We start from the raw sequence: 14583 nt of genomic DNA, 5'->3' as shown, positions 1-14583 counted from the left end.
TAAATCTCCACTTCATGCTCCATGTTCTCCACTTTGTTCTCCATCATCTTTCTACGTTTCATAACTTCTCATAACCTTCAAATGAGTAGGAGAATACCATGTGTCCTATAATTTATATAAATAATAAATAACAAAATTGCAGACTTATGTTGCCAACATTACCTTCCGTAGCCATTAAAAATGATGTTTACTAGAATTTTTGAAGGGTCGAACCAAGCACATAATTAATCTAAGCAACAAAGTGCTTCGAATGATATAATAACACCAATAAAGTGCTTCGAATGAACATGAAATTATGACTAGATGTCTCGAATTATATATATATATATATATGCCTTGAAGGGATATTATATATGTACTTCGAATCGGCATCAGTTCGTTGAAGAAAATTAAACAATTTTATTTTACTCGTACTTCAAACACTTAGAAAACTTGGAACCTTTGAAGTAGGTTGATATTGTTTGTATTTAGAGTCATTCAGAACCTCATATTTTCAAGGCAAAGCCAATAACCAAAATGATTCACCTTAACAAGCTATTACATATGCTATATATAATGGACTAGTAACAAGTTTTGAAGGTGGTATAGAGGACCAAAATCATCCTTCAAATTATATAATAACACCAATAAAGTGCTTCAAATGAACATGAAATTATGACTAGATGTCTCAAATTATATATATATATATATATATATGCCTTGAAGGGATATTATATATGTACTTCGAATTGGCATCAATTTGTTGAAGGAAATTAAACAATTTTATTTTACTCATACTTCAAACACTTAGAAAACTTAGAACCTTTGAAGTAGGTTGATATTGTTTACATTTAGAATCATTCAAAACCTCATATTTTCATGGCAAAGCCAATAGCCAAAATGATTCACCTTAACAAGCTATTACACATGCTAACTATTATGGACTAGTAACAAGTTTTGAATGTGGTATAGAGGACCAAAATCATCCTTCAAAGGTCGAAAGTACAGACAAATGATGAATTACATCATTGGAAATACTCGGCAAATCTTCGAAGGTTCACAACCACCATTATTGTTTCTTCGAAGCTGTTGTTAATGCAAGATAGAATGCTTCGAAGCTTACAAAATTATGGCAAAAGGGTTTTCGAAGCAACTTTCAGCCAACATTGTGGTTATTCAAATTTTGTATGTTTTGGTTCACACATAATTAATGAAAATATTAATTTTGTGCTTCGAACCAATTATTAATTCTCCGAAGACACCAAAATCGTTGTTCTTTGAACCAACTTTTGTAGAATACTAGTTACATTTTCATGTAACAAATGGCTATAAAAATGTTTTATCAGTAAAGCCACTAATTATCATGCAAAAAATATGCATTATTTAACAATTAATTAATTGTCATTTTACATATATTTAAAGGGAGGTACACATTTCGAAAGCTTTCTCATCCCACGTTACATTTCAAAGGTGTTTATTGATGACAAAACTACCCTTTGAAAGGCACATATGTTAGTAAAGGATCAAAGTCGTCCTTCGAAATTGCTCATGACATCTCTTCGAACCAAATACAGAGAGTTGGATTACTATGAAATTAGTTTGACATTTTAATTAGCCATTAGTGGCTATAAAATGATATTTCAATAAATGCATATAATAACACAACCATTTATCCTTTGAAAAGAGGTTTAACAACTCTCACATGTTCTTAATAACATGCTTCGAAGTGTCTTGAGACATACTTCGAAGGTAACCACAAAACCAAATGATGATGATTTTATGGATCAATTAATAACCATATTTTTAGCCCAATATATTGCAATAACAAAAATTATTTGTTAGCCATTCCATCAAAGTTAACGTTTGATGTGATCCACAAATCCCAAATGGATTTTGAACAACAAAAGTTATGGTATAGTGTGATCAGGAAAATTTATACTTTTTGATACTTTGAAAAATGTCAAAAATTTTGAATTCATGAACATTGGCTTGTTCATTTTTCTTGACCATGTTTGGTTTAAAAACATGACTTTTGTCGAATTGGGTTGTCTTTCCATGTTAGCCATTAATGGCTTATGAAAAATCCCCTATAGGTATGTTATTTTCAAGACTTGACTATTTAAAAATTAGTTTTTGGACCCTCCGAGTCATGCATGGAATATCATTCTTAGCCAAATTTGGCTCAAGAATATGCTCTTTCGTTATGTTAATTTCATAATTTTGCTCTTTAAAAACGGGCTCTTGAAGCCCCGAGCCATTAGTGAAATTATATTTTCACTAATTTCAGTCACAAATTACTTGAAAACGTTTTGTAAAACCCCACAAAATTCAGTTATTGAAGATTTGATAAAAGGGTTAATAACTCATGTCTCAATTGACAAATTTTCATATCAAGTTGATGAATTACTTCAATTAAATGGTCTATTTTTTCTTCTACCAAACAATATTGTAATGGATGGAAGTTTGTTTCATCAAGAAAATGGATCTCTTCTTGAAAATCCAAATTTTTTTGTTTATGCCAAAAGACTTCATCTAGGCTATTTAGAATGGACGAATCCAATTTATTTTTCATTTCTTACACTTGACGTCCAATTGGGCATGCAAAAAATTGTTTGCATATTTTTCCTATGAAGGAAAATATCATAAATGTGAGCGTACCAACAATGATTGAAAAATTCTTACAAATTAAATTCAATTATCAAGCAATTGTGTTGACGGTTTTTTTGCCTCAATGAAGATGACTTCAAAATTGCCAAGTGTAGAGAGAAAAAAAACAAAAAACAAAAGAAGGAGTTCGATGGAGAAAGATGATTGAGTGAAAAATCAAACTAACCATTAATTTACCTCTACTCCTATGCTTCAAAAAGGAAATACATAAAATAAAGTGCAGAAAATTTACCTCTACTTCTATGCTTCGAAAATAAAGTGCATAAAATAAAGTGCAGGAAATATAAATGACAAGAAAAATATAAATCAATTGTCTTTGATTTGAGTTTTGGATCTTTTACAATATAGTCATTAATGGCTATTTATAGGCAAACATTTATAGAAAAAAATATCTAAAACTACCCACTCTTCCACTTCCTCCATTTCATACTTTATGATCTTTTATAACTTCCTTCAGCCTCCACTTCATGTTCCATGTTCTCTACTTTGTTCTCCATCATCTTTCTACATTTCATAACTGCTCATAACCTTCAAATAAGTAGGAGGATACCACATATCCTGCAATTGATATAAATACTAAATAATAAAATCGTAAATTTATGGTGCCAACAATTTCACAGAGAAATTTCAAAATTTCTCTATGAATACCAAAAAAAAATTTGAAATTTCTTTGAATCGAGTGAAATTTCTCTGAGTTGGACAAAATTTATTTGAGTCAAATTTTATCTGTGAAAATGTTAAGGAACCTTAACTAATAAAAAAAACATCTTGCATCTCTTCTACTACACAAAGTTGGAAAGGAATGTTTAACTAATTTTTCCTTTTAAATTTGATGAAAAAGAAAATTTGGGATAAGAGAGGAACTTTTAAAAAGATTTTGACAAAAATTTAATAAAAGAATTAAAATAATTAATATCAAATTAAATTTTATATTTAAATTTAAAATTAAATTTGATAAAAAAGTTAGTAAAAGATTGGAAATACTAATTTTTTAACTAATTAATGCATTATACAATAATAAAATTTAAAGAAATCAATTTAGGACTATTTTGGGAAGTATGTTAAAAGTTACTTCCAAACTTTTAATTCAATTTCCTCTCTCACAAAAAAATTAATTTTTTTTTTAACCATCTTCCTAAAATACTCCCTTAGGCCTCGTTTGGGAACAGGCTAATTTAATAATTTTTTAGATATTTGGCTAAAATATGAGCTAAAAAAAACTAGTGGGTATGTTTGGTTTGATTTTGGGAGAGTAGTTTTTGAGATAAAAAGTACGAAAACTTGTTTGGTTTGTCTTTTTTTAGAAATAATTTTGGAAAATTATTTTGGAGAGAGAGTTTTAAAAAAAAGTGACTGATTTAATGTGTATGAGAGAGAGAGAGTGATTTTGGAAAGAAGTAAACCAAACAAAATTTTCAGATTTTTTTTGAAAAAAATTTGTTTGGTTTGATTACTTTTGAAAATTTGTTTGTAGAGAATTTTTCTCAAAATTTTTTCCCAAAATCAAACCAAACAAGCCCAGTATGTTTGGAATGATTTTTTTACTTTTTACGAAAAGATGTGCAAAAAGTAGAGAGAAAAGAGAATCTTTGGGCTTGTTTGGTTTGATTTTGGGAGATGAGTTTGGGAGATAAAAAGTACGAAAAGTTGTTTGGTTTGGTTTTTTTGGAAAGATGTTTTGGAAAATTATTTTGAGAGAGAGTTTTGGAAAAAGTTATTGATTTGATGTGTATGAGAGAGAGATTTGTTTGGAAAACTTGTTTGGTTTTCAAGTTTTGGAAAAAAAATTTGGAAAAATTTGTTTGGTTTGAGTTTTTCTGAAAACTCATTTGTAGAGAAATTTTCCCAAAAAGTTTTGGGAAATTCAAACCAAACAAACCCTTTAACTTTTTGATATGTGTTTTTAACTTTTTGATTAATTTAATAATTTTTTTACTAAAAAACTCGGTTGTCAAACGAGACCTTAATAAGGCCAAGTTTGGCTAACATAAAAAAGTGCACTTATTTCATCTTTTTATCTTTTTTGGATCACATCAATCAACATCTCCTCTCTACTTTTTCTACACATAATACAAAAAAAATCAAAAAGTGCACTTATTTAGTCTTCCCAAACTTGGCCAGTGTTTTTGCCAACTTAAATATTTAAAAAACAACACATGCACAATTAGGTCAAGTTTGGCATGTCTTAAAAAAGATAAAGGCCAAGTTTGGCAACTCTTAAAAAATTCAAAAAGTCAAAAAGTCACTATTATATTTAAATCACATCATCTTATTTAAGTCACATTACCTCTCTAACACATCACTTCAAACCCAACCCAAACCCAACTCATATTTCATAAAAAGTCAAAAAGTGCACTTATTTTGTCTTTCCAAACTTGGCCAAAAAGTCAAAAAGTCACTATCCTATTTATGGCCTAGTTTGAGAAGACTAAATAAGTGCACTTTTTGACTTTTTATGAAATATGGGTTGGGTTTGGGTTGGATTTGAAGTGATGTGTTGAAGAGGTGATGCGACTTAAATAAGATGATGTGACTTAAATAGGATAGTGACTTTTTGACTTTTTATATTTTTTCAATCATGCCAAACTTGGCCTAAGTCACATTATCTTATTTAAGTCACATCATCTTTGTAACACATTACTTCAAATCTAATCCAAATTTAATCTATATTTTATAAAAAGTCAAAAAATATATTTATTTAAATCATTCCAAATAACCCCTTACTAGTATAGAATTTGTTTTCTCATATCATATTGGAAAGCACCCAACGATAACTCGTGTGACAAGATTAACAAGATAACGACACGTGTTAGTAGCGTATACACCCAATCAAGAGAACAAACACAAATGGAAAACACAAAACATGAGAGACACACCAAAAAAAAAAAAAAAAAAGGCCGAGAGATCGAGCGAGAAACTATTAAAAACACGGATCGATGACGTGGCCACATATTTTTATTTATTAATTTTCTATTTTGAAATCCCGCCCAAACCAAACCCGGACTCGAACCCTTTCCTGATTCCAATTTTAATTTTCCCCCAAACCCTCCCCCTTCTTATCTCTACTCTCCCTTTCCACCTCCCTCTCACAAACCACACCTCTCTCTCTCTCTCTCTCTCTCTCTCTATCGCTTTTGTCTCTAGAAACCCTAACCTTAAGGTAAGTCGTCGCATCGCCAACTCAGTCCGAGTCAATCCGATTCCGACCGATTCTCACCGATTCTCATCGTATTCTTCGCAGGTTCCGCCATGAAAGGAGGTAGATCGAAAACGGAGACCAAAAGGACCGATAGCAAGTAAGTTTTGTTTGCCTTGTTGTTTTTGGAGTTTTTAGATCTGAGATCTATTATGCGTGTGATTCAGAGTGTGTTTTTTTGGTATTGAAGATCGATGTTTTTGTTGTTAGGCTTTCGGTGAAGAGAGGTGCTCCGAGCGAGAAGGCTGTTAAAAAGCCAGCGGCGAAGAAGGGGAAGGCTGCCAAGGACCCTAACAAGCCAAAGAGGCCTGCTAGTGCTTTCTTTGTTTTCATGTAATCATATATTTTCCTTTCTCTCGCATGGAAATCGTTGTTAGATCTGTATATTATGCGTCAATGAATATTTTTTTAAATGTTTTAGGGAGGAGTTTAGGAAAACGTACAAAGAGAAGCATCCTAACAACAAATCCGTAGCCGCCGTGAGTGTTTTCACCTCTTTTGTTTTACAGATTTCTGATTTGTGGATTTTGTTCAATTTTGATTGTTTTTGGAATGTGAATTAGGTTGGTAAGGCTGGAGGAGATAAATGGAAATCTTTGTCAGAAGCTGTGAGTAATTCAATTCCAAATAATGATTTGATTTTGATTTATTCTCTGAAATCAAATATATTTACTTGTTATTGTTGTTCAATTTTTATGTTTTGAAAAAATTAGGAGAAAGCTCCCTACGTTGCAAAGGCAGAGAAAAGGAAGACCGAATACAATAAAACTCTTGAAGCTTATAACAAGAAAATGGTAATATTCTTCATGATTCAATTAATTTACTATTTTTCAATCAATCCCTAGATGTTTTAGGAAATTATTATTTGATTATTTGCAATAATGGTTGGTATAGGCTGAGGGTCCAGCTGATGACGAAGAGTCTGACAAGTCGAGGTCGGAGGTGAATGATGAGGATGACGAAGACGATGAGAGTGGAGAGGTTAGTTTTGATTCAAATTTCTGTTAAAAATTGAAGCTTGCTTTAGTTTGTGAACCTGTTAGTTAGTAACGATTATTGAGAGAATGATTTGATTTTTGCCATTTTGTAGGAAGAAGATGATGACGAGTAGGTGGGAAGGCAAGTGGGTGAAGAAGATTGGGGCAAGTTTGTGTTGGATTTTCTAGAACACCATGACTAGTTTATCCAAGATTAATAGTTGCTCCATCTTTTTGTTTTTTGTCTTTATTTTTGGGTAGGTGGAAAAAAAAATGGAATTGGTTTCAGGGACTCCTGGAGCTCTCTCCCTCACTCACTCATATATATGGTTTATGTACTTATGATCATCTTTTCATGTTCAATGGTTAAGCTAGGTTTTTTTTGTTGTGTTTTTTTATTGTTGCAATTCATGGTTTCTTTTTCCATTTTCAATTATTTACTCATGCTATATATATATATGTGTGTGTGTGTGTGTGTTTGATTGAAAGTGCAAGTATCCATTGTTGGTGGGATACCCTACAGCCTTCTGCGCATCATATGTATTTTTTTATTCAACAATGATTCATCCCATTAAAAATATCATCACTAATAGCACTAATGTATTAAAAAAGTAAAAAAAAAAAAAATACAACTTTAAGACCAAAACATCACATCATTAATGATGAGACCTACTGCCACCTAATTAGTGGGAGCATTAATTAGTGTTCTCAAGCATTTTTTTTTATTATAGGAAATTAATAATAATTAAAGAAAAAAATAATATAATTAAAAATATATGTGATATATATTTTTAAGAGGGTGTATATTATAATTTCTATTATTGGTAGGATCGAATTTGCAAGTTTCTATTGTGGAGATTTTGGAAGAGGTTTGTTTTTATATCATGTCTTTTGTTAGGTGGAACATCATTATTCAAGAAATCATTTTCAATGATCATATGATTGAACTTTAGTATATTATACTCTTTATGTCATGTTTGCTTGAATGAATTTGAAATCACTCCACAAATGGTTTGGTTACTTTAAGAGGTTAATGTAATTTATCATATATATTTTTTTAATTATATAACACGTTGTCAGAAATGTATTGTGTGTATATATATATATATATATATATTATGATTACGTATTGTTTTGGTTAAATTACCCCTCGTGTTCATGAAAAAGTATTATATGTACGTGGAAAGTTTGATAATTTTAAGAGGAATATTAGGTATCATGAAAATGATTATAAAAGATTTTTTACTGTTGGATTATACATAAAAAATACCACATATTAATTAAAGGAGTATAAATTTTCATGAAGGATTTTATGATATTTTTTTATAATTTCTAACATTACTTTAATTTTAATCCTTAATATTGATAAAATTTATCATTAATTTGTAATTGTTTTTATAATTTTAATCCTGTTGTGTTTCCTTAAAGGTTGTAAGGGTTTTTCTGGCTAAAAAGGAATTAAAAAAATAAACTTAGGTACTGTTTGGGAAGAAGGTTTGTAAGTTTTTTTTGACTATTTTAGTCACAAAAAATAAAATAAGTTATTTTAGTCACAATTAACAAAACATCACATTTAATTTATAATTATTATACTTTTTTTTTTTTTAATAAAAAAAGTCAAAAAAATTAAAAAGTCATTCTCAAATTAAGCTTTTTAGCTTAGGCTAAAATAATCAAAAAAAAATTAAAAAGTTAACTTATTTCCTAAACCAACCCTTAATGAGATAAAATGTTATATATTTTTGCATATACTTTTTTGAGGTTTAGCTAAATTATAGATATTTTTTGAAGTTTGAGAAATCACAGATATCCTCTCTGAAAGTTATATTTACATAACAAATTAGGGAATAATTTGTTGTGAACCTCAAGGGATATCTATAATTTTGCAAATCTCAGGGATATTTGTAATTTAATTAAACCTCGAGGGAGGTATATGTAATTTGTCTTATATTTTTTTTTAAATATTTTCTTCGCATTTTTTTGAAAAAAGTTAATAATTTAACTTGTAATTGACTTTTTAAAGCAAGTTAAGTTAAAATAGTTAAAAATAATTAATTAATAAAGTTAATTGTGAAACGGCAACATAAAGCATTGGTGTTCTGGTTGGTTAAGTTAAGGTTATCGAGTAATCAAACTGGGGAATTTAATTGTGTTTATTTTTTGATCATTGAGTCATTTTGGTCATTTTTGTTAGGAAATTAATTGAGAACTGATTAGCTTAATTGGTTGTACATTTTCTTATTTAGGGGATTAAGTGTGAATTTGTGTTCAAGACAGATTGATCATTTTTTTTATAATTAAAGGGTTTGTATTAAGTTGTTTATTTTGTAAACCATTATGGTTTTTATCATGGTGGTTGTTGGGGTTCTAGGTTTTTGGGCTGGATTATTATTGTTTTGTGGTGTTTAATAGAATATTTTTTGCACATTTGTAATTAATTTCATACTAATTGGCTTTAAAAAAAAAAAAAAAACACTGATTTGGGTGTTCGATTCTCTAATATTTTATTTGGTTCATTATAATTTTATTTGTAATCTTATTAATTCTATTTTTTGATTTCACATTTTCTGACTAGGAAAAATATGAGGAGCATCCTAATTACATTATGGTATTTCATCAGTGTGACTCTTGACAGAATCTCTAGTACTTGGTCCAAAAACAAGTGGTGAAAACCCGGGTTGACATTGCATATTTGCCATGGGGGGTCATTTGTCAACCTTATTTGCTGGGATTGGATTACAAGGGATTACCAATGGCTAGACTCTGTTCGTGGAGTCCAAAACCTGGGCTGGGACTATTTCACTTATTTATTATTATTGCTATTATTATTATTATTGTCAATTGAACAATTTTTCTTTGATTAGTGTTATATAAAGAAAATATTATATAAAATTTAATATAAAAAATGTGACAAGTTTTAGGCCAAGTTTGGCATGTGGTCAAAAAGTTACTCAAAAAGTTAAAATTTTTTTACTATTCATCAAAAGTCAACAATTACGGCTGCACAACTCTCAATCCTAATTTTTCTCTAGATACTAATTTATATAATTTTTTAATACACATTTTTTTATAAAAAGTCAAAAAGTTAATCAAAACAACTATATTTTTTTTCCTCAACTTTTTAGTCTAAAAAGTTAAAAAGTGCACTTATTTAGGACATTCCAAACAATCTCTTAATTTTATTGTTTTAAAATAAAAAATTCATCAAATTGAGCAATATTTTAAATAATGTTATTGTCATATAATTCTTTTTCAATTTTTATAGTATAATGATTGTGTAAGAGCATTTCCTTCCCCTTTTCTATTGTGTTTGGTTTGATTTGGATTAATTCTTGGTATATTCCAGGCTTTTTCATGGAGTTGGCTACATACATATTTATTTTAAATTTTGTTTTAAAAGAACAATTAATGACGGCTCTTTGAGCTGTTAATAATTTTTATTTTATTTATTTATTTATAAATATGTATTAAAATGTATGAAAAATGAATGAAATATGTAAAAATGTTCAAACTTATGTACCCTGCTGTGGGGAATTAAAATTTACTCAGGTCCAACCCAAACAAGGCCTAAGGATGGCCCTTTTTGGTCCATCTTTGAAAATAAATAAATACCAGGACTGTTTTGATTAGTGACGGCAAATTCATAATAAAACAAAAATTACACGTTGTGTCAATTAGTAAGAAATTTGTGAAACATATTTTGTATTTTTTTTTCTTTTATTAAAAATATTCTGCGAAAAGTTTGACTTTGTTGCCACTTAACCAACAACCAAGTGATCTTCATCAGTCACATAGCTTTCATAGGTTTGTACATTGTTGTAACCAATATTTACTCTACATGCCACGTGGCAAGATGATTGGCCCGTTCAATTTGAATATCTCAGTCACATAATAAGGAGATATTTGTTTAGATAGATGGGATAAGTACTTATTGCGATCTATCGAAATATTACTCTTTGGATACATATAGCCTCTGTATTATTTAGTTGAAAATGATGTATATTTTATATTTATTTTCTCATAAAATTTTATGTCTGAAAATAGAGTAATTCTGTTTTCACACACTATATACTCTTTGTGTACATATTTAATGAATCTTTTTTTTATTATAATTTCGGCTAAAAATAAAATTATCAAAATAACTTTATCTTCTTCATTCAAAACCCTAATTCCTAAGCTGTAATCTCCCACTACTACCTTAGCGGAGGTGAAACTCACTACTCTTTCTACAACGCTATCTTTCCTAATTTCGTCTTTGACGTCATCCACTTTGACCTCTTCATTAAAAGGTCTCATATTCCTGACAAATGGGGCAGTGTAGATATGAGGGTTACGGTGCCTAAGGTTTAGAAAGAAATAGTGGATAGTGAAACTAGACGTTGTAGAGTAAATGGATTGGTAATAACGGCAAAAGACAATAGTAGTATGAGTGACGGTGGTGTGGCGGTACAAGTTTCGGCGGAGGAGGTAGTGGTTGGTTGATGATGAATAAAGAAGATAAGAATTAGAGATCTAGGGTTAGGGTTTAAATGATGAAGAATATGAAGGTGTTTTTAATAGGGTAAGATGTGTATTAAGCAAATTATAAATTTTCAAATTCATTGTGTGTTTAGAGAGAAAGATGTGCTTTGAAAGGATTTGGTGTGTGGAAATAGAATTACCTCTAAAAATAACTATCCTATTGAATTTAATATTTGATTAGGAATTTCTGAAGAATTATAAATGTTCAAAAAATTATTTTATCATTTTCAATTATTTACTAAGTAATACTAATATTAAGGTAGATTTATTAGAAAATCTTTTTTCAAGTGTTTGTATCCCAATTAATCCATTAGATATTCTTATATTACAATAAGTCCTATTATTTGAACATTTGATCTACCAAATCCTAATTTTCATATTTAAAATATTTTATAGACATTTCTACCCTTACAAATATTTTTTGAATGATTAGTAATTTCGCGATGTAAACATTTATATTTTACAATGTGAATATTCACATTGACGTGTGAATGTTTACATTGATAGTGTGAACATTCATATTGACATGTAAACATTCATATTGATGGTGTGAACATTCACATCATGGAACATTCACACTGTAAATGTAAATATTATTAGGGATATTTTGGTAACTATATCACTCATAGAACTTATTAGAATATAAGAAAATAATATGGACTAAATGGAACATAAGTAGGTGAAAAGAGATATACGAAAAAGTGCCCCTAATATTAAACATGTCTTTAATATTTAATTTTTTTTTTGGCTAGATTAAATAAAAATTCACTTTATTTTATTTTTTTTAAAAATTAAATAAAATATCAATAAAATTTATGTTGTTTTTTAAAATAAAAATATTTAAAATAATAATTAAATAATTAAATTAAATAAAATATCAATAAAATTTTAAAATAAAACATCAATAAAAAATCTATAAAAACATATTTTAAAAAAATTAATAAATAAAATATCAATAAAAATTAGATAATTATTTTATTTTACCTTTAAATTTTATTTAATTTTACTAAATATAATACATAATTAATCAAATATTTGAAGGGCAAGCATGTTATTTTACCATTAATCACATGGGGTGATTATCCCACCAAGTCTATTCTATACTCGTCCTAAGACACAATAGTCCAACATATGTGGGATTGATAGTCCAACCGGAGATTTCTAATCTTACCTACCAATTTGCAACCAAACAATGGACTCTATGATATAATAGACGTGAAGTTTGATCCCTCCAAACAAACATGCCCAAGAGTAATATCATACAAATAATTTTTAAGTAAATTATATTGTCAATCTCTTAGTTTGAGCATAATTTTATTTTGATTTTCGTAATTTAAATTTGAATAATTTGAATTTTTTACTTTCAATTTTATTACAATGTAATTCTATAGCGATCCCGGTTTTCCTTTTCGTGCTTAACTGTAATCCAGATTCGATTTCGTAAGGGTGCTGTTGTCTTATCCTCTTTCCATCCCTTTCTCTTTGTGTTCGAGCTTGGAGTTGTGTTGGGCAAGTTGGGAATAAGTTGGTTGCGTTTTAAAACGTAAAGTCTTTGCCCAATTTTTGGTCTTTCCGCTCGAGCGGCGATTTTGACGCTCGAGCGGGACTCTGCTGTTGCTTGTCCGCTCGAGCGGGGGTGTTGGGCGCTCAAGCGGGGAAATCACCCATCCAGTATTTCGTCTGCAGTGGTATACGCTCGAGCAGGGGAGTTTGACGCTCGAGCGAGCATCATGTCTGTAAAAGTTCTGGGAGCGTGCATCCGCCGCTCGAGCGGGGGATTGGACGATCGAGCGGGGATCTGTGAGTGACGCTCGAGCGGGGCGACTTTTATATAAAGCCGAGATTCGACCTTTTTGTTTACTTTCAACATCCTTTCTCTCTCTTACTGTAACAACCCTCATACTGTTTACTGATTAAGGACTGATTGATTACCGATAATCACCGATTACTGCTAAACGGAACTGATAACTGACTGACTGAAATTAAAACTGAATTGACTGAGTATATGTTAGTTAATTGCATTCTATCTGTTTGATTGTCTGATTATCTGTTTATGTTTATATGTTTGAACTGCTAATTGAAGGCCTTATCGGCGGCCGAATTCGAAACCGATTAGTGTTCCGTGACCCTCATATTTAATGTGATTTTATGGTGTATTTACCTGAAAATTGATTAGGTATGATTAAATTAGATTAAATAAGCTAATTAAGGAGTTGGACTTAATTACCGTTTTGCCCTTGAGTGGGCCACTATCTCAAATACATACACTTGAGCCAAAGACAACATTTCCTCAGCCATTTCCCCTCTCATTGCCGACCTTAGAGAGAGAGAAAAACTAGGGGAGTGGAGTTCATCTCAATTTTGCTTGTAAATTGCTTGGTAATTGAAGAAATTGTTGAAGTGATTGCATTTTTGAGCTCCCATCTTGAACTACAAGACTAAAGGTAGCTCCATTGTCTTCTTGTTCATGTTTTGAGTTGATTCTTGCATAGTTTATGTTAATTTGTAGAGCTAAGTCATGATTTGGTCCATTAATGGTGGATTGAAGCTCATCTCTTGCATGCATGTTTGTATTGTTGCATTTTGAGGTTGATTACATGGACATTAGTGTATGCATGCTCATATTGTTGTTATAGACCATATTTCATCTGGTTTTGAAAAGAAATGAGTCCATTTGGACAAGCTTTGAGGTTTGAATTTGGTTTAAGAACATGCATGTTGCATGTTCATATTGTTCATGAAATTGGTTTGAAATTGGGTTTGAATAAAATACCCTTGGGCTTTGATTTCTCAAATTGAGTTTTGAATCATGTTTAACTATGAGTTTACATGTGTTTTCTGGAAATTTAGCCCAAGAGGTCGAGTTTTGATGCTTTTGAACTTGGTTTTGAGCTTGGAGGTGCAATCTGGGTTTTCCAGATTTCGCACTTCCGCTCGAGCGGGGGAAGTGACGCTCGAGCGTGGAATCCGAGCACCCAGCATCTCTGCACTGTTTTGCAGTCCGCTCGAGCGGAGGATTGGGCGCTCGAGCGGAGTCACGCTCGAGCGGGCGTCGAGCGGAGATTTCACCCATCCAGTACTTTTACAGTACGCTCGAGCGGGAAAGTTTACGCTCGAGCGTGTACCTTTGTTGCATTGACGCTCGAGCGGGGAAACCTGCGCTCGAGCGGGACTCTGTTTTTCTAAAAATGATTTTAAGTGTACATCTTTGCATCCTCATTCCATTCTAGGCATTCTTAGGCC

At 30.6% G+C, this 14583-nt stretch overlaps 1 protein-coding gene across 1 annotated transcript; it reads left to right on the top strand.

Moving 5' to 3' along the window:
• The first annotated feature begins 5494 nt into the window (after positions 1-5494).
• Positions 5495-7211, top strand: LOC114266740 (high mobility group B protein 3). Its single transcript, XM_028207663.2, has 8 exons — positions 5495-5806; positions 5888-5942; positions 6053-6175; positions 6264-6321; positions 6406-6450; positions 6556-6636; positions 6737-6823; positions 6933-7211. Exons 2-8 carry the CDS (start codon positions 5896-5898, stop codon positions 6951-6953), a joined length of 462 nt encoding a protein of 153 aa, XP_028063464.2. The 5' UTR covers positions 5495-5806; positions 5888-5895; the 3' UTR covers positions 6954-7211.
• The last annotated feature ends 7372 nt before the right edge of the window (positions 7212-14583 follow it).

This window comes from Camellia sinensis, chromosome 4, assembly GCF_055761805.1.
Source record: "Camellia sinensis isolate YWXY chromosome 4, ASM5576180v1, whole genome shotgun sequence".
NCBI lineage: Eukaryota > Viridiplantae > Streptophyta > Magnoliopsida > Ericales > Theaceae > Camellia > Camellia sinensis.
This window is presented reverse-complemented; position numbering and strand designations above follow the sequence as displayed.

Coding starts and splice junctions, on each gene's coding strand:
- LOC114266740 (XM_028207663.2), top strand. CDS start 5,896: ATGAAAGGAGGTAGATCGAAAACGGAGACCAAAAGGACCGATAGCAA. Junction 6,176..6,263: donor AGTGCTTTCTTTGTTTTCAT/GTAATCATATAT, acceptor TAAATGTTTTAG/GGAGGAGTTTAGGAAAACGT. Junction 6,322..6,405: donor ACAACAAATCCGTAGCCGCC/GTGAGTGTTTTC, acceptor AATGTGAATTAG/GTTGGTAAGGCTGGAGGAGA.